The 19,548-nt window shown below is 39.9% G+C and overlaps 2 protein-coding genes across 3 annotated transcripts in view; both read left to right on the top strand.

Moving 5' to 3' along the window:
- Positions 1-153: 153 nt before the first annotated feature.
- txndc17 (thioredoxin domain containing 17) lies at positions 154-2,469 on the top strand. Its single transcript, XM_061046640.1, has 4 exons — positions 154-425; positions 655-736; positions 1,654-1,729; positions 1,959-2,469. The coding sequence occupies exons 1-4, from the start codon at positions 281-283 to the stop codon at positions 2,025-2,027; spliced, it is 372 nt and encodes a 123-aa protein (XP_060902623.1). The 5' UTR covers positions 154-280; the 3' UTR covers positions 2,028-2,469.
- Positions 2,470-3,433: 964 nt separating this feature from the next.
- nxn (nucleoredoxin) overlaps positions 3,434-19,548 on the top strand; it is a 54,820-nt gene continuing 38,705 nt past the window's right edge. For both annotated transcript variants that reach the window (XR_009674180.1, XM_061046639.1), the window contains exon 1: positions 3,434-3,939. Coding sequence is in view for 1 of the 2 variants with exons in the window: in XM_061046639.1 (XP_060902622.1) it covers positions 3,631-3,939 (309 nt within the window). In the remaining variant the exon portion in view is untranslated. The remainder of the gene's footprint in view (positions 3,940-19,548) is intronic.

Here is a 19,548-nt window from a genome sequence, read left to right as displayed (position 1 = left end):
TTTTTTAAGTATATCCACGGCGTTTCTGTTCAAATGAAATAACGGCAATTATATTTGATGTCTTTGTCCTTAGAATTGAGTTTTAAAATGTCTAAATAAACATCTCTGGGACGCGGTCACTTTAAGAATCTTTGCACAAACCGGAAGTAGTACTGTCTCTTATTTTAAGCGTATTTCTACCAGGTCCCGTGTGCAGGTCAGCAGTATTTCAGTTAACTCTTGTTAGTCTCTCATAGTTTAATAGTTTATTTAAGTGCATAGACGTCACTCGGTTAACACGATGGCCCATTACGAAGAAGTCAATGTGCGGGGGTATGACGAGTTCTGTAAGGCTGTGTCTGGAAGAGCAGGAAAGGATATTTTTGCTTATTTCTCTGGTGATAAAGACGCCCAAGGAGCGAGCTGGTGTCCAGACTGTGTAAAAGGTAAATTCACATGATTTTACAATTTGACAATGTTCTTCTTATGCTTTTACTTTAATAGTCAACTGATTTGTGGTCGTGTATGTGTAACATCATGTAGTAAACTTCTTTGCTTTTGTAGTGAGATGGGTATATGTCCTTGCTTTTTTGGCTCTTTATAGGCTCACCTATTATTTCACATGTGGTGCTCTGTCAATGATGTTAAAAATGTTTTCTTCTCACCCTTCTTTAGCCGAGCCAATTGTAAGAGGAGAGATGTCTCATCTTCCTGAGGGCTCTGTTTTTATCTACTGCCAAGTTGGAGAAAGAGCCTAGTCAGTATATTTTTAATTGTGTAAACGGTGTGGAAAGTGTTTTATCACATCAGCACCTTGCGTCCCTGTGGTGACAAATGATGTCATAAAACAGAAAAGCACAGCACAATATGTAAAAGCTGAAAGTAAAATTATATAAACTTGTCTCGTAGGTATTTTAAAATCACAACCTCAAAGAGGAAAACATTTGAGCTAATAAATATAATGCACCCTTTAAATGTGCTTCAGGCCTAATGTTACTTTAAAGTTGTAGTTTGACAAAGTAAGCAAAAATGTAATCTTCATTCGAGCTAACTTGATTTAAAAAAAAAGTATGAAATGGTAAGATTATTTTTTTAATAGTCCTGAAGTTGCAAGTCGTTTATCTCTTTAAAGGATGACATTGAAAATATATAACTAACAACTTTAAAAAAACAAAAAAACAAAAAAAACATATATTGAAGATTGCTGAATTTAGACTTTTTTTTGTACTAACTCACTTGTGTTTACATTTTTCAGACAGTCAGAATGTTCTGCAAGAATGTGTTTGGTACAAATCACAGCCCTGATGGAGCAGACTAAGACGGAAGATTTTTATTTCCGAGCAGTCTTATAATTCTATCTTAAATATTTCTGCATTGCGGTATTTACACCAATAATTGTTTATCTGCATGCAAACAGGATTTAGTGAGGCAACGATTTAACTAAACATCACAAACTCCTTTCTGTTTCAGACAGACGATCTTCTGTACAGTGTTCATCATGTGCTGTAAAAATGTATTTACTAAATCAGGGCACAAAGTGATGCGTATTATATACTTTTTGTATCAATAAATTAACCATTAAATTCTAAAATGAGTACTCTTTATAGGCCTCCTCTTTTGTTAACTGTATGGGTAAAATATATCAGCTTCCTTTTTTCTTTTTTCATGCTTCAGTTGGAAGGATCCTAGTAATGACTTCAAGAAGACACTGAAGCTGAGTGGAGTTCCCACTCTGCTGCGATATGGAACGGTAAGAATAACTTCTATTTGCTTCACGATTTTCTTGAAACTGATTACATGAGAATAGGTTTTACTAAAAATAAAAAAAATAAAAATAATTAGAAGTGACTTAATAAGAGACATGTTTTCAAGCTATAGTCAGTCAGTCCCTTATAAAATGTTGCACATGAAAAAGCATAATCTTGGAATATATAATGGATGAATGTCCACATAAAACACAACCTGTCATCTGTTTTCAGCCTCAGAAGTTGGTGGAGGAGGAATGCTTCAAAGCTGACCTTGTGAAGATGATGTTCACTGAGGACTGAGAGATCCTGCCTCCTCCACATCGGTCATGATCATTCAAGATTCCTTAACCAGTCAATGTAATCACCATTCAGTTTCAACACTATTGATAACCATACTGTACATCCGAGGTACATTTCTTAATGTAGTTTAAATCATATCAGCTACTGCGTAAGTTTACAACCATACTAACAGTTCTTCTTTGTGAGGTTTGTGACACAGCTGTTCAATTTAACTAGTGCTGGATAATCTGCAGACAATCTCATAGAATAAATGTGATTCATGCTGCTTACTCTTGTTGCTCTATATGTGCTATCACTTAATTCTGTGTTATCATTTGAGTTTGATACATTTCTTTGAATTATATCTAATTATTACACAATTATTTTTATTGTGGCACTTTTTATGTGATTTGTGTTTCCTTGCAGTGGAGCTCAAATAAAATGATACTTGATGATGAAAACATTTGCAAGTGGAAAACATATTTGTAACATTTTACTCCATACATTTTTAATGTGTTTTTGACAGATCACAGATCAATTCCCATGCAGGTGAAGTTGTGCCAAAAATCCCCTTTCTACTTTAAGGCTCCCTCCGCTCTTAATGATTTTGTTCTTTTTCCTTACAGTTGGATGTTTAGGTTTTCAATCTTTTACATTCATCTGCTGGAGTGGAAGTTTCTAAGTGCTTTTTGCGAATCCCATGTTCAAGGGTAATTTGCAGGAAGGACTTGTTACACGTTTACTTTGGAAACTCTTAAGGCAAATTTTGGTTCAATATTCATTCTGCAAAATAATGAATACGAAAACTGGAAATTTCAATTCACATACATTGATTATAGGTTTTATATTGAAGTAGAAAACACCTGATGACCAGCAAGACAATTTAGGTTCTTTATTTGTAACGATTGAAAGGAATGTTAAGGTTTGTATTTTAAAGAAAATATATGATTAAAAAAGGCAACTAAGAGCAATTTCATTGAGTGTTCAAACCATTCAAACAAGTCTGGAGAGCATTGAAAATGTTTGCCACTCAAGTAGTGTCAATTTGTGGCCACTAGGTGGCAGCAAATCCACAGGTATAGGAAATTGCTAAATGCCCTTTTTAAATTTGCTTAAATTAATTTAGCGTTGTCTATCAAAGTTTGTTAAATAATCACAAACCAAGTAAATAATTGAATAAAATGTAGTTTAGAAGTCACACCTAACATTCAGGTGCTTTAATTTGAAAATCGGTTAATTTTTAGGAAATAAAACATTTAAATTCAGCCATTAAATTAATATAGCTGTATTTAAAAAAACATACTTAAAAAAACGTGAAAAAGTAAAACAAAATTGATACTTATAAGAGATGCCATGATTAAAGATGATTCTCTTGGGGTAAAAGAGCGCAACCGCTGTTGCAGTCGGGGCGATAAAGCGGAGCGCATTCCTGCACAGCGCTCACACCGGAGCACGAGCCGCGGTGGAGAAGCACAGACCGCAACGCCTCACAGGGGCTGGGAGCTCACCTAAAACCTCAGATTGGAGGTGCAGGAAGTGCCGGGTTTCGCCTGAACACTGTGGTGTACATGTACAACAGCCTCGGCTGAAGGTACCGTTGTGTGTGAGAGGACTGTACGCTGCCATGTCGGAGTTTCTGGTGAGTCTATTCGGGGAGCGGCTCGTCAACAGCGAGAAAGCCGAGGTGGACGTGCAGTCGCTGGGCGCCAAGCTGTCCCTGGTCGGGCTCTTTTTCGGATGTAGCTTGAACGCGCCGTGCAAGCAGTTCAACGGCAGCCTGTGCGAGTTTTACAGCAGGTTCAAAAAGACGTCTGAGCACAAGGAGAAATTGGAAATCGTCTTCATCTCGTCTGATCAGGACCAGAAACACTGGCAAGACTTTTTGCAGGAGATGCCATGGCCTGCGTTACCTTTCAAAGACAGACACAAAAAGGTAAGAGGCTGTGGGGATGAAGAGGGACACTGCTGAATCAGTGCTTGTTCTCTGGAGATGTTTTGTCTGTGTGTTTAGTGGGCTGGAAACCACCAGAGATCCCCCCCTGTAGGCCGTGTGTGCTTCCCCTGTCAGTGCACAGGTGTAAAGGCTTTAATTTGGGTCATTTAATCGTCTTTCCTCACCATAAACATCCTATTAGGTTGATCAACTTTACTAACTCTCATCAACTGGACGTCATTCCTAAATGATCTGCCTCGGAGACAACCAGTCTATCCTAAACACAAACAAACACACACGGCTAAAATAACACGTGATAACAAACAGTATGTAGCCTCTTTATTTCACATTAAACACAAAAAAAAAAAAAAAAGGTTTTGTCAAATGCCATTCGTGATAGCAGATAAGCTGTAAAGATTTATATGAGAAATAAATCTTTTTAATCCTGCTTCACATCCTGCAGCCAGTGTTGGAACCATCTCAGCATTTAACTTAATTTGATCAAGATAATCCAAATATGGCAGAGCAGACATTCCTCGCTTATTAACAGGGGAGGAAACGCTTATTTCCCTCTTTTTTTTCTCTTTCCACTGACTTCCACATGTGACCAATTATTTTATTTTTTTAGTAACATATTGCCCTTAAAATCTGAGAGCCAGGTTATTGTTGTGTCTATCACATGTAGCTGTATGTGCAGCCTGCTCAGTAAAGGCCTTTATTGTGCACACCATCCAAATTTAAGCAGTTTTCTCTGGTTTGATACAGTTTTTAAAGAGCTTATAGTTCACTGCATTAAATTCTCTCTTCCATTTTTTTGTCTATTTTGTAAAACTACACATAGCTTAGAATTATTTATCTCTTTATTATATATTCTTTGAACACTTGGTGTACATGTTTACTCTGCAGAAGACCAGACAAAGAAGACAGATTTACTTGAGGATGTTGGGAAATTATTCAATTCATATTAAATTGCATAATTTTCCTCTTTATAATTTGACTGCAATCTCATATCTTGATAGATCAGCTCATTTTACCGAAGACAAACAATGTATTTTGTTGGTCACTTTAACCGCCCTAAACATACAAACATCTGGTGGGTTGAATTTCAAATCTACTGCAAAATATAAATAGCATGCGTTAGAGAATTCCTCTACCGGTTGGTGATTTTTGCAGCTGCATAAACATGAAGTGATGACTTGTCAAACAAAATTAGGCAAAAATGATGTTGCATATGTTGTTTGTGTTTGCCGCATGATGTGAGTGGGCCATCTCAGCTTTCTGTTAGCAGCACAGGTCTCTTTTTTTTATTTTATTTTAAGTGGCAATGATACTGTGGATTGCTTTATATGCATATGAGTATGCATGTCAGTGAATGCTGATTTTATTAGCAAAGGAAAACCGGTTTCAAGTTCTACAGATAATGGTAAAGAGAAATGTGACCTCTCGCTTCGGAAGATAAAGACTAAAGAGAATATTTAAAAAAAATAATATTATACATAAAAAAAAATATTCTAACCATAGGCTATGTCAAAGATTACATGTAGAAACCCTTAGACATCAAGAAGCCCATGTCTGTTATTCTTCAACCAGGTTGCATCCTTGTGCAGCCACTTACCCCCCCCCCCCCCTAACTGTTCTTTGTGTAGGTGAGGCATGACTTGGGCTGAATCATTGTCTCGTAAATTCTTCAGATGGCCAATGATGATTTCCGTTACACCTCATAATGAAGACCAGGCGTGAATGAGGCTCGGTGTGACGACAGGCGGATTGGGGGGGGGGGGGTTGTCCTGTTGTTGTCTGGGGCGGAGCACATCATCCACCGTGCCACAGTGCAGCGTTATTGTGTTCGAAAATTGCTGGTGGAAAAAATGTCTGTGGCGTGATCATCATAACCATCATTACTGCTCCTGTTGGTGGTCTGCTGGCTGTGTCGGCCTTGTGAGAATAGAAAAACGCAGGCTCTCTCTGTGTGAGTGTGTGTGTGTGTGTGTGTGTGTGTGTGTGTGCTTTTGCAGAGGCCTGCAGTCCTGGTTCAGTTTGGACATCTTCCATCCTTCAGCCTATTTTCTTCTCACTATTATAAATCTAAACCATCTTTAGGATAGTACCAGTGTGTTTTATATTTACATGTGACATCTCTAGAAGCATGCAGAGCAACATAATGCTTCTCATTAGCCACTTATTTCTAATTATTTTATGTTGGCATTTAATTATATGATTGAGGACAGTGTATGCATTAACTTGTGTCCTTACAGTGCAACATGTGTATTATTCTTCTCTGATAGACCTGTTAATATAATGTTATACTCATAACTCAGGTAGTTGGTTTCCCTTATTTCCCTCCGGATATTGTTGGTTTGAACAGCCACTATTATCATTTATTTGTCCATCAACACAAACATTTATAGGATGGGAATAAACGTCGTAATCATTTTTCATGTAAAAAAAGGAATGTGCTTGTTCCAGCTTCATCGTCCTGTATGATAATTAACTAAAGGCTATCTTTGGGTTTCGGACGGTTGGCTGCTGCTGTTGTTAAATTTTGCTGTGAGAATTTTTGACGTCGTTGCTTTCTATACTTTTGACAATCACTGACTAATTGAAAAAAATAATCTGCAACTAATCACAAATGAATTGATCGTGAAAGCAGCTGTTAATTGCAGTTGTAATTAGTCGCCTATTGTGCGGTTGTGACTGTGTCCTGATGGGATGCAAGGTGGTCGATTCAGGACAGTAATGCACACAATTTCATTTCTGGGCTCTGATTAAATGCGTCTGACACAAGTGTGACATTCATATTCTGCAAATCAGGAGGTGTGAAGTGAGCTGCTGATAGAAATTGGACGACGTGAATTTGATTCGCACATTTTGGCCGTGATTAACAAGACATGCGGCTGAGTCGAGTCCTTTGCTGGTCTAAAATTCGAACGTTTCAGAGGATCGTTCTGTAAGTAGCCTACATGTGGTGAGTCATACTTGACAAAGTGGTCGGCTGTGTTGATGTAGTGTGGACGTTGTGGCTCTGCAGAGACTAAGTGGCCCTCTCACCTCTCTTCTCTCAGGCTGCAGGCCGAGCTAATCTCCTGAACGATGCAATTTCTCCTCAATCATGTCTTTCAGAGCCTCTCTGTCCAACTTAGAATCCCCGACTGTACCTCCTCCTCCTCCTCCTCCTCCTCCTCCTCCTCCTGCTCTGACCCGGAGATCTCTCCCTCCCCACTGCAGACTGTCCTCTTTTCTTTTCTCTCAGGAGTTATCCAGGCCTTCCCGTCGCAGGAAATGTTTGTTATTTAATCAAGCAGGGATAATATTCTTGATTAAATACAGAGAGAAGGAAAAGTTGAGAACAATCCTTTTCTTAATCTGTCCTTTGAAAATAGTTGGAAAGTATTATGCATTTCTTAGGTGGTATTGTAGCCAACATAAACAGATTTCAAAGTGTAATTGCTCTTTAAATTTCAGCACCAATGGAATTAATTAAGCTATTTCTTCCTTAGCATGTGACTTTGTAATGGAATGTAAAGTGTCAGAAGTCTTTCTAACTTCATATGTTCTACATTTAATGTGGTTGTATCTCACTCACACCCTTAGTAAATCGACGTCTTCTTGTTGCAGTCGCAGCCAGCTGTCTGCCTGTCTTCTTGGCTGGCTGGCACTGCCTTACATGGACTTGTGCAGCAGAGTTTTGTGTAAATCAAAGAAAGCCTATCCGTTACTATTTGAAAACCAGACTTGACCAAAGTGGGGGGGGGGGAGAACAGGCTGAGGTGGTCCTGCTGGACTCGCAAGGAGGCAGGATCACAAATCTCAGTGAGAGAAAGGCCTCTTGTTCAAGTCCTCCTGGTCGAGCGATCTGCTTTGCAGCCGGCCCCCAGAGGCAGTACGCCCGCGCTCACTCGGCTGGCGGCCAGGGTCTGAGTGCGCAAGGGGGGCTTCGTAGAGGGGCTCTGAGTTCACCTTTCATCAGCATGTCACTGATCTGTTGAAAACTGCAGTGTGCCCAAACCATCATCCCTCGTCTCCTGATGACAGCAGAAATGACTTGAAAAGAGGCCTGAACTGTTTTATCTGCAGGTGGTGACCCCCCCCCCCCCCCCCCCCCTTCTTAATCAGTCACTGTTCACTTTGCTTTTGAAGGCCTGTATTGTTGGAATATTTTCTTTTCTTTTGTTCACTCACACACATTGTTGGCTAATATAACGTCAACAGCTTGAGACATTTTTTTGAGGCTTGTGTGATCTGTAATTAATAGCTTTAAGGGATTACTTGTAAGATTTATAGAGGATGTGTTCGTCGACCGTTATACTGCAGCTCATGGGATCAAACGTCATGCATGTTAGGAGCAGGAACTCAAACTGGGGACCTTTTAAGTTTAGATTCTCATACTCCTCTCAAAGACTAATGGGAGTAAATTAATCAAAAACCCTTTAAAAAAATTCAGAATCTGTGAGATGAAAAGACCCCAAAAAAAATTCACCCTGAAAGGAAGGTTTATTAGACAATTTATGCTAAGTGGAAAACTTTATATCCCGATGATGAACATCACAAGAACAAGGTTAACATTTGTGGTCCTTCTACCCCGAATAAAGCTGTGAACCTGAAACAGTGGCACTCACTTTGTTTAGATTCCTAACTCTGATCAAAGCACAACGGGGTTTAATAAGAAGCTTATTACAAAGTTAGCTCTGGGATTATTGGGGTAGAATGGGAAAAAAAAGAAGATAATCCTTACTTCAAGGCATTTGACCCCAGCAGATTAAATGACTGGTTAAACCCGAGAGTGACAGTTATCCGAAAGTTTCCTGATGTTTGAGCTCGTGGGGAGGTTTGATTTACAGTTTGACGGATATCCAGTAAAGGATGTCAAATCCAGGAGGAATGTATGGTGAAGTTTTTTTTTTTCAGTTCCAACACAAATATAAAGAGTGTAACTTCTATACACTTAAACAACATGAACACAGGTTGCTATATATTTGAAGTTTCTAATTCTAAAAAAAAAAACAGGAAGTGCTTGGAGAGTTAAAGAGTATTAGCATCTCTAGATTTTAGCTCTTCAAATTTGATTCGGGAAGGTTTATTATTTTTTTTAAACAATAAGGATTACTTTTGTAAAATGATGTAATTTGTCTCCTGAGAGAGGACTGCCTGGGTCAACGTCTCAATAAACATGGCCTTGTGGAAACTGGTCCTTTTTTTGGTTTAGCCTTGAGGTTGCCTGCCCGGCTGCATTACTCTTGTTTGTGTTACTTCATTGTCGTGCAGCTGTGAGGACTTGTTGCAGTGGGCCATGTTTGACAAAAGCTTATGTAAAGAATGTGGGCACACACACACACCTGCTCCACTGCAGCCAGTCGTAGCCAGAGGGTATGGAAACAGTGTGTGTTGGTGATGGCTCGGGATACTTGGCCATGCCAACTGTTACAAGCTTGTGTTACTGTCTCCTCTCATTGCCCATTGTGTCCTCTTTACTGGGAGATCTGTTATATTGTGAGTGGTGACAATGGAGATCTAATCAGAGGTGAAGTTCAGAGGCTTAAGTTACTCAAGTGAGAGTTTAGTGAACAGTTGGACTGTGTGTCTTGTAAAACTAATTCCCACTCGCAACTGTATCTGTTTTTGCTCCTGTTATCTAGTCATTGAGAGACAACACACAATAGTTGTCAGGCTACGACCTCTGTCCGCCGTCCACAAAACCGCTGAAACGCTACTCCGAGATTGACTTTTCCTCTTTGTCCCCGTGCTTTCCAGCTGGACTCTGCTCCTGAACTCTGTGTGGTTTTCAGTCACGACTTTCCACAGCAGAGTGACGTTAAAGGTAATAGACATGGCTAATGTGTTCACCACCACGTCTGCAGTTGCTCTCAACGAGAACAACAGATGATTCATCCGCTTGCGTACATTATCCCCAACCAGTCTCAATTGTCACATACTTAGCAGTGAAATCATCCAAACCAGTGCGGCATAAAGTTCAGCATGCAGCCGCTTGATATAGTTCTGGATTCCACTGATGGCAGGAAAGCAGCTTAGACCAATCTTCTTTCCACGGAAAAAGCTGATGGTTATTTTAATTCATAAATCCACCATCATCCACTGTGTATTTTTTTTTTTTGTATGCTACTGTTACCGTATCAGGGAGATTTGCTCGTCCCTTTTTCTCTGAGCTGAGATCAGTTCACGGACGGTTTGTTGTGCCTGGACCCTCCCCCACTCAATCCTCCGGTCTCTAATTGCCCCACACCACCGCTCAGCAGCCCCTTCCAACATAATAACAGCATAGCTGCCCCAGGGGCATCCTGCCATCCAGAGCTGTCTTTCGTCCTCCTTTTGTTATCTCTCCGAGATTGAATGTAGGCTCTTTGTGATTGCACAGTTTCCCCCTCGTCATCCCTACTGATCGTATTTCTGAAGCTAAATGAAAAGGGACAGAATGATTGATACGTGCTTTAGACTGTCTACAGTCTCTGCACATTTGAATCCTTATCACTGACACTCCCTGAAACCTATCTCCTTCAGGACATCTCCTCTATCAGTGAGTGGCAGCGCTGATTTCATGTAAATTTATTCATTGTATGAACATTTCTGGCGTGCCAAGTTTCCCCTTGGACGATAACCCTTTCCCTTCCATGTGACCAGCAACCTGCTCATCCGTTAGAATGACCATTTTCTATATGCAGGCTGTAAGCCCCATCACTGTGTGTTTTTTTTTTTTTTTTTTTTAAACCACAAGTGCTCCTGCAGATCCTGTCTAAAACGGAGCTTGCTGTATAAAGAGAGTGGGTGTCTCAGCGTGTAGCAAGGCACACTGGCACCAGCCTGCTGTCTTGCCTACAGTTTAGCTGTTGCATGTGGCGAAAGGATTTTTATCTTACAACTGACCAGCATGCACTCTTGACAACACGGGGGGAAAATGTACCTTGATTTTTACTGACCTCCATTCACTTTTTTTTTTGTAACATTGATGCAAAGTTAGCTTATTTAGTCTCAGATCTAATCATTGTTTTGTAATTATGTAGCTAAAAATAAGTGATAAGCGGTCCACATAGTAAGCTTATGGACAAATAGTTGTAATGACTAAAAATGATAGTACGCCAAGAAGTGGATACGCTGTTTAAATTGTTAGCTTAAAGCAACGAATCAGTACTTAAATTAGCCGAAAGCGATTGATAAATAGAGAAAATGGTTAGCTAAAGGTTTTGGATTCATGGTTGAAATGTTGAAATCGTGCTGTGACTCTGATTCTTCAGGCTTCCAGAAAGAAATGAACCTAAATATCACAAATGTTGATGCTGTATGATAGAAAATATTTCCCCATTTTCCAGTATCGACTTTGTGATTTGTCACACGCCAGGTGGTGTTGATAAGGGGGAAAGCTACCTTAAAGGGATGTAGTGGTATTTCAGACACACACAAAAGGACTGGGTACATGTATTTCTCTGCTTTGATGTAAGGATAGCACCAGCAGTTGTGTGAGTATAAAAACGGAGGACAAAGAGAAATGGAAGTCCTTGCCTCAGGCTAAGAGAGTATACTTTATGTGGATGGAGAAAATGCTTCACGTTGGGGTTTGTGGGCCTCTAAATGCTGCATGACAGAGGACGGAACAGCATCCAGCCCACATCTTCAAGGCATTAAAAAGATATACTGTAAAACGCATTGGCCAAGGCAGTGAATCTTTTTTTATTGTCTGCTACTGTAATGTCAGTGTGGCATTTTAATAATGATGATGGATTTGTGAGACAACGTTATGTGATTTTCCATACATAAACCCTAATCAAGATATAATGGAGAAGGACGACGGTCTTCATGGGGCTGTGCTAAAAGTCAAACTGTGGGAAAAAAAATCAAGTGGTAGAAGATTGATGAGGGGTAAAGAGAGTTATCAAGATGTGATGCATGCATGATCAGACTAGTGGTCGAAATACTTATTTTCCTTTGACTACTGCAGGATTAAAAAAAAAGAAAAAAAAAAAGTAGACATTTTAAAAATATTTAATTTTATTGTCAAGATTTAGAAAAGGAGACTCGGCACCGCACAATGTCTTTATCAGAAAGATGAAGCTTACAGTTGGCTAGCTTAGCTTAACATAAACTCAGAATGGGGGGGGGGGGGGGGGGGTAACATCAATGGCGTTGTCCGACAGGAAACGAACTAGGAGCATCCACTAAGAGTGAATGTTATATATAATTCCACATGTTAAATCTGTACAAACAACCACAACATTTGTATTTATTTAAATGGGGTCCTTTTCATGAAATATGAAAGAAGTATTTTTTAACAAGCCATGATGTGGCATTCAATGATAGCCTGTCAGGATGTGACTCAGCAGACCACAGTGACTCAGCTATGGATATAACTAAAGATGTTTACTGAGCACCAGAGGAAGCTGAACAGTATTAAAACCTGGAAATAGCACAAAGTCAGTCATTCTGACATTTGCAGGTTGCTCTTAATTTCAGCACCATCTCCTCTCAGGAGTCCAGCAATATCACCAAACTTCTTTTAATTCACTTCTTTGTTCGTGTACACGCACCAAAAGCTTCAAGGTGCAAACAAAACACTCCTCAGATGCTACATTTAAAGAAAGATGTTAAACTCCTACAGGACAATGAGCCAGCTGGGCGTATATCATATGTCTTAAAGGTCAGATGCCACAACAAGAATGTCTTCCATAATACTGAAGCAGCAGGTTAAGAGTTTGAACAGGTGCTGGCAGAATGAAGGTTTAGAAGCACATTTAAATATACATATTTTCCACAAATCAGCAACTCAACAAGACTCAAGAATTGTGTATAATTTAAATGCTGTCCCCGCTAAGTTGGCACATTGCATTCAGAAAGATGGAGAAAAGAGTCTGGCTGAAGCAGATCTCATGGCCTTTAGTTTGCTCATTATTTTTGTAATAACCAGAGAGTCACTTGGAATCATTTCGATGCGTGACCCAACTCCTGCTCCTCCAGGCAATTGCACACCAAATAAGCATTTTGTGAATCTGGATACTTAAATATGTCATTATTTGTATTATTTATATACAATTTTCAAAGTGATCTGCAGCCAGGCTCCCTGAGTTAGTTCTGCCTGCGTGATTTGACGCCACTGCATCCACACACTCTCCACATGATTACACATTATTGGACAAATGGATATGTTGATACTCGCAGTTGGTAGCAGCCATCAGGCTTGTACACGTCCAAGTCACATGGTCGCCGGAATATATTTGTGAGATATTATTCGAGGTCACCGGTGGGCAAGCTAATGTGGAAAGCTAATCATGTCGCTTCAGGCTGGCCTGTAAATAAATCCATGCTGTTGCATTATCAGGAAAGAACAGAGGATTGCAGCAAGTTACATTTCTTTCAGCTGAGTGTAAAATAATGACTGGCATAATAATGTCTTTGTGTTTGGAGGCGTATAGAATGTATTGTGTAAGGTTATGCCTATGGTTTTATAATTGTAGATTTCTTACTGGCAATTTCAAAAAACCTCTAAAGTGTTTTTAGTTAAATTTGAAGACATACTAGCATTCTGAAGTCAAATTGGCTCTTACTTATTTTTTTATATTAATTATCAGGCTCTGCATTTGTGAATTTCCTATACAGTTCCTTTTTATAAAGTTTTGTATGGAACGATGCAATCCAGGATCTATTGAGTTACATTATTACTGATTTGGGGCTGTGGAAGTTAAATATGGATCCAATATTCATTCCACTTTTCGCTGTGTTTTGGTCTCCACCAGTAAGGAAAACTTCGGTCTAGATACCTTCTAATTGATAAACTTTGTTCACTTCCTACTCCCAGCGCGGCTCTTTGTGCTGGGCAGATAAGACCCTAGAAGTCTCTATTGTAGTTAAGAGGAACTCTGTAGTGTTGCATTCTCACAATGCTTTTGTGAAAATATTAAATAGTTTTAATGGTTAATCTGAAACAGGTGTAGAAGCAACTTTGTACTAAGGCTGTGCCAAACAAGTGTCTCCAACTTTATGCAGTGACGCTGTGTTTATATTCTCACAAACACACAACCTACTTTTTCGTCCTATTATGACTGTATGCATTGGTGTTGATGTCCATCTTGTTTTGTTCACCTCAGCTGCCAAGGAGAGTAAACAAGCACAGATCCTGACCTTGCTGCTGAGAAACACATGGAGGCTGTATAGCATACAAGAGCTACAGGCCAGATGATGCACTGATGGCAGCCCATATGGAGTTATTGGCAATGTTGCTGGCTGCAACAGGGGGAGAAATTAGAAGGAAGGCTCGTGGAGGCTGGGTAACACGCTATGCTGTCATGGGAGGTTGTGCTGATTATGTGAGTGAGATGATTCTCTTTGAATGCTCACTCAGTGAAGAAGGAGCCTTTGTTTCATGCTATCAGTGGGCTTGGAGTGTTTCCCTGTCTTCTGAGGCTTGCTTTTCCTTACATTTCCTCCGCTGTCACATCCCATTTAGAAATCAACAACGCTACATCTTTGTTCCATGAAAAAAAAAAAAACCCACCACATGCATTCCACACATATTACAGCTCATGTAGTTGCATGGAGGAATGTGTTGGTCACACAAATCATCCGACTCTTTTAGTGTTGGAGCGAGTGGACCCCCTGCTGAGGCTGCGCCGTGGCTTAGCTCGGCCTCTGCGTCGGAGGCTAATCGCGGTTTTGATTAGTCTTTTTTTCGCCCAATCTGTTTGCACAAGTAGCGATCCCACGGCAATGTTGAATGAAAGGGTTTATCAGCTTAAGCCTGTTGTAAGGAGCACGAGAGGTCTCATCTTTTCACTGAGGAATGAGAGAAACCCCTCGGACACAAGTGTCCAGGCAATTAGAGACGCGGGGCCTCAAAGAGAGATTACTGGCAAACAGAGTCGCGGTTGGCTTCTTTTCTTGTCCTACACGTTATTCAAGCCGTGCTGAGACACATCATGAACACGGCTGTTTTGCTCTCACAGGGCAGTGGAGGAGGAGATAACGCAACACAGACGCAGAAGATTTGATGCATTCAACATCAAGTAGTAGACTTTGAGTCTGTTTCTTATTAAATAGTTGTTTTACAGAGTTATAGTCTAACAGCCATAGTGTAGGGGTACATTATCTGAAAGTTTTCCCACCAATATTCACTATTCTAATGTGAATAGTTTTGTCTTGAAGTTGGATTATTCCTAAACCAGCAAGGTAGCAATGTAGCACTTTGCATGCTAGTTAGCAATGTGTGACCAGTACCAGCCCTAGTGAGCATCAGAACCTTATTTCTGTGTCCATACACATAATGAAAATGTGTTTACACCCACATATTTCAGCTTTTATAAATGATTAAAGAATTCCAGCGCCAATGCGATTACTGTGGTCTGACGTCAGAAGGGATAGTGACTCACGGTTTCATTACTTCGGCTCCTGTGGCTGTCTTTAAAAAAAACAGACCGTAATGAGATGGAGGAGATGAGATAGGAGAACACAAGTCCTGCATTGTTCACTTCAAGTTTAAAGCTTTGGAACTATTCTCTTTCTCTTGAATTCTCTTGAAGTTGGCCATTAAAATGTAAATGCTACAATCATTGTTACTTAATCATTCACAGTCTCAACTTTGATTTCCTATCAAGTACTTTTTAATTCCTCTGTATTTAATCACATTCAAGTAGATCACAGTGATTTAGGATTTCATACTTGTGTTTATTTAGGTTTCTGTCTCTGAAGAAAATGAACTTGTGGAATCGTTCCTGCTGATGTGACTTGTAACCTGTGAGCTGTTAAATTGACTCAGGAGACCGAGCATGTGTAGGGAGTGAATAAACAGAAAAAAGAAAAAAAATACTTAACCCCCGCTCTGCTCCACAGCTCTCCCGTTATGTCACTCGCCACCTTCTCATTTGACGGTGCTGCTGCTGCTTTTTGAGGCAGCAGGTGTGCTCTGTAAGTCACATGATGGGAGCAAACCGTGTCAGTGTGTTGTGGTCAGTCAGCCTGCTCTTTCAAAAAGGAACAATAAAGACTACAGTACACCGACTGGGATCATTCAGTGCCTTTTAAGTTAGCTGAATCAATCGTTAACTGTTTGTGTGCACACAATCCTCCACAGAAGCTTCCAAAGCTGATGAAGTGAGGCTGAACAAAAAAGAAAAGTTGAAGATTTCTTGTCAGGAATGTCGGAGTTTTGCCAAGTAATACACCTCTTTTTTTTTCACTCTTTTCATCTATCATATAATTATGGTGTGCAGCAAGAGCCACAGGTTTGAACTATGTTTTTAAAAGGCTGAAAGGGAGGGAATCAAACTAGAGAATGTTCTACTAATGAAAGTAGGTTTTTTTCTTCTTCTGTAAGCTAGTTCTGTTCTCTCTGGGTGCAAGAAGGAGCCGATTGTAGCTGAAAACCCGACATGTGGAATCATTTCTTTCCTGACCGCTGTTCAGGTTCACCGTGTGGCCGAAAAAGCCTCTGGAGAAACAAAGGCAGCTTCATCACTTCATCGCTTCCCTTCCTAAGGCTTTGTTGCTCCAGGTGTTCTCTATCTGAGCCCTGGAGATGAAGAACAGATAGAAACTGCATTCCAAAAAAGGGTCAAAGAAATCTGTGGAAAATATGAACTAGAAGTTTTTATCAAATCTGTCTCAGGTGCTTTATTCTGAAACTCTTGCTTTTCTTCAGTTTGATTTCTTGAGGGAGTGCGAGGAATCCTCTTAACTCTGTTGTGGGGACTGAAAAAAAAATGTAGGTAGGGCCAATGCCAGCGGGGTGGAGGTATGTTCATAATGTAAACTGTAATTACTACTCCCTCTAATTACTGAGCACAATCACAAAATAGCAAGGCACTATTTCACATCACTTGTGCTAACAGGCTTTTATTTGTGGGTTTTTTCATTAACTTACATCCATTCCCACGAGTCAGAACTGAAACGTTTGACAGCTTAGAGTCCAAAAAATTGCTTTAGGAATAATAAAAAAAAAAGGAAGTGTAACCTGCTGTACTCTCTGCCTCCCGTTTACATCTTCCTCCACTTTCCTGCAATGTCAGAAAGTGAAAGTTGAGCCAAGTTAAATATCTGGCTTGGCCTCTAAGCTCTGAATGTTTCCGCGGAAAGCAAAGCAGTTTATGTGAGTTCACAGATAGAGATAACAGATTGGATGTCTTCTGTGGCCTGTTAGTTGCCATTTTTTTTGAAGGAAGGATACCACTCTGACCTAAAATATAGGGTAACAATATACGGGGGTTTCACAAGTTTGACCCTCTTGAATTTGAGTCATCTGGCATCCAATTGATGCCTTGAATCTTTGTGTTAGTAGTGGTACAAGTATTTATATAAAACACATAAGTTCTTACAGGTGTGTCCTTCTTTTCGGTCTTATTTTCCTGAGTTGAATCGATTTTCAACTCGATTATTTCTTCCATTCCAGCCTCCTATTGAGGATGGTCTTTTCCTGCTCTTCCTTTATCCGCTCCACTTTCCTCCCATTGTGAAGCCCTTGAGTAATTTAGTCCTTGAAAGCCAAAAAAGCTTGTCCCAATATCTATTCATCAAGCTGCCTCCTTTTCCTTCATGATTCCCATTTTTACTGTATCACCTGTGGGACATCAGAACAAGCCAGAAGAGTCAGAGGCAACCTTTTTTTTATCATGTTCCTCAGTGATGAAAAGAAGGAAGGAAATGGTGCATTTTCCAATGATCTGCGCCATCTTTGATCTTCAAATTGCTGCCATTACATGTCATAATAATTCATGTAAATCTCCTCAGATTTCCATGCCTTTGATATTCATTCAGACCCTTTTGCTTATGAATGTAACTCCTGATTTTGTGCAGCATTCAAGCCATACAACAAAACTCACTGCTGCTACTGCTCATTATGCCAATACGCTGATAACACTCTTCTTTATGTGAATGATGGGAATCTGTTCCAGTCACAGCGTGTTTGTGCAGATGCCAGAGGGAAATATGCTGGTGGTTTGGGGGTTTAATACAGTTTGTGTACTTGGCACTAAGTGAACAGATTGAGAGACAAGAGCAAGGCTTCTTTCAGGATCCAGTGCTTGGTTTTGTGTTTGCCAGTGGTGAAGTGTGAGCAGCTGTGGGAGGATGCCAGCATGAGCACTGAAATAATCACTGCAGTATGCTAGCTTAGTCAACACCATGCAAGTGCAGCTGTTTCCTTTAGCTGGTGAAAGAATTTCAAAGGAGGAAATGTAGCTTTTTTTTTTTTTTTAGCAAGCTAGGGCTGTAACCACCATGCGGGGATTGTGAGGGGCTGCACGGCCTTTTTGAAAAGTAAATAAAGCTTCAAGTTTAACGGTCAGAGGCTGTGACATCGAGTGGGAACTGACACTTAAGTGTGGACAGGACCACTCCGGAGATTTATTATCAACCTGCTGGGCTTGGACACACACTTGCACACTCACACCATTTTGCTATGTAGCTTTTTATAGTCCCCGCCCACGCAGCAGGGTCCTCTTCCCACCAACACAAAAGAGCCGGACGAGGAAACTGGGTCAGGTTTCTGTCTATTTCTGACGTTCATGAGTTTTCTCTCTCCTGATGAGGCTCTGTCTCCTCAGTGGTCTTTTTTAAAGGATTGGATGTTTTGTGCCTTCTCTGCAGAGTGGGACTCAGCTTCATCTTTAATCCCTCCAGTTCATGAAAATGTTGTTGTTGTCTTACATTGTAATATTTACTAAGACTTATGGCTGTACAATGTAGACAATCATTCATTAACTTTAAATAGGTGTGTGGATATGATTTGATAATGGCCTTGCAACCACAATGCATGATTATATGCGCTACTGATGAATGTCTTATTGTGATAAAATGCCCATTACAAATGTCCTGTACTGACGTCTTCATATGACTTCTTTTGACAAACAGAAAGCGAAAAGAAAAAACAAACTTTCCATTTATAAAATGGCAAAAAGCAGTAAGTCCCTACATGAAGAAGCTGGAACCAGAATTTGACTTTTTTTTTTTTTTACTCTTTTTTTTTTCTTCATAAAATTGGTTAACATATCACAAAATTTGGCATTTCATTTTCTTTTGATCAATTAATTAGATAATCATTGGAGCTCTTCTTAAAATGTCAGTGAGACCTTTCGTCATATTTCTACTCATATCTGTGTATGAAACAACAACACTCCCACTTTAATTCAATAAGAAGAACACTAACAATCAGCACAAACAAAATCTGTCATTTAAATAATAGAGCATTATTATCAACCTAGTTTCCTTTGAGGAAGTCCAGTTAATAATGCTTCCTATTGCATAGAGTAAGACATTCATATAACCAATATGTTTTCCCATTTTTAGTGGGTTTTTTACAATACAACTTGGTTTTTCTTTTTTTAAAAGATGGATCTGGAGATGTTTTCCTTTATTTGGACAGGATAGTGAATAGAGTAGGGAATCGGGAAACAGAGTGGGCAATGACATGCCGGAAAGGAGCCACAGGCCGGACTTGAATCAGGGCTGCCCGCTTGGAGGGCTACTACCTCAGCACATGGGGAGCGACCTATCCGCTAGACCAAGTGTTTTTAAACCTGCATACTGTAAATTCATCTGTCATGTCCCAGACTCTAAGATATTTTTATGATTGAATTAACAGACATTGATGTTTTTGCCTTCAGCAAATACTCCTGTTCCCAG

Source organism: Labrus mixtus, chromosome 9, assembly GCF_963584025.1.
Source record: "Labrus mixtus chromosome 9, fLabMix1.1, whole genome shotgun sequence".
Taxonomy (NCBI): domain Eukaryota; kingdom Metazoa; phylum Chordata; class Actinopteri; order Labriformes; family Labridae; genus Labrus; species Labrus mixtus.
This window is presented reverse-complemented; position numbering and strand designations above follow the sequence as displayed.

Bases quoted from the DNA above. Each gene is read 5' to 3' on its own strand.
- txndc17 (XM_061046640.1), top strand. From the start codon at position 281: ATGGCCCATTACGAAGAAGTCAATGTGCGGGGGTATGACGAGTTCTGT. The intron at 737-1,653 runs GTCAGTATATTT...TTCATGCTTCAG, and splicing joins CAAGTTGGAGAAAGAGCCTA to TTGGAAGGATCCTAGTAATG. The intron at 1,730-1,958 runs GTAAGAATAACT...ATCTGTTTTCAG, and splicing joins CTCTGCTGCGATATGGAACG to CCTCAGAAGTTGGTGGAGGA.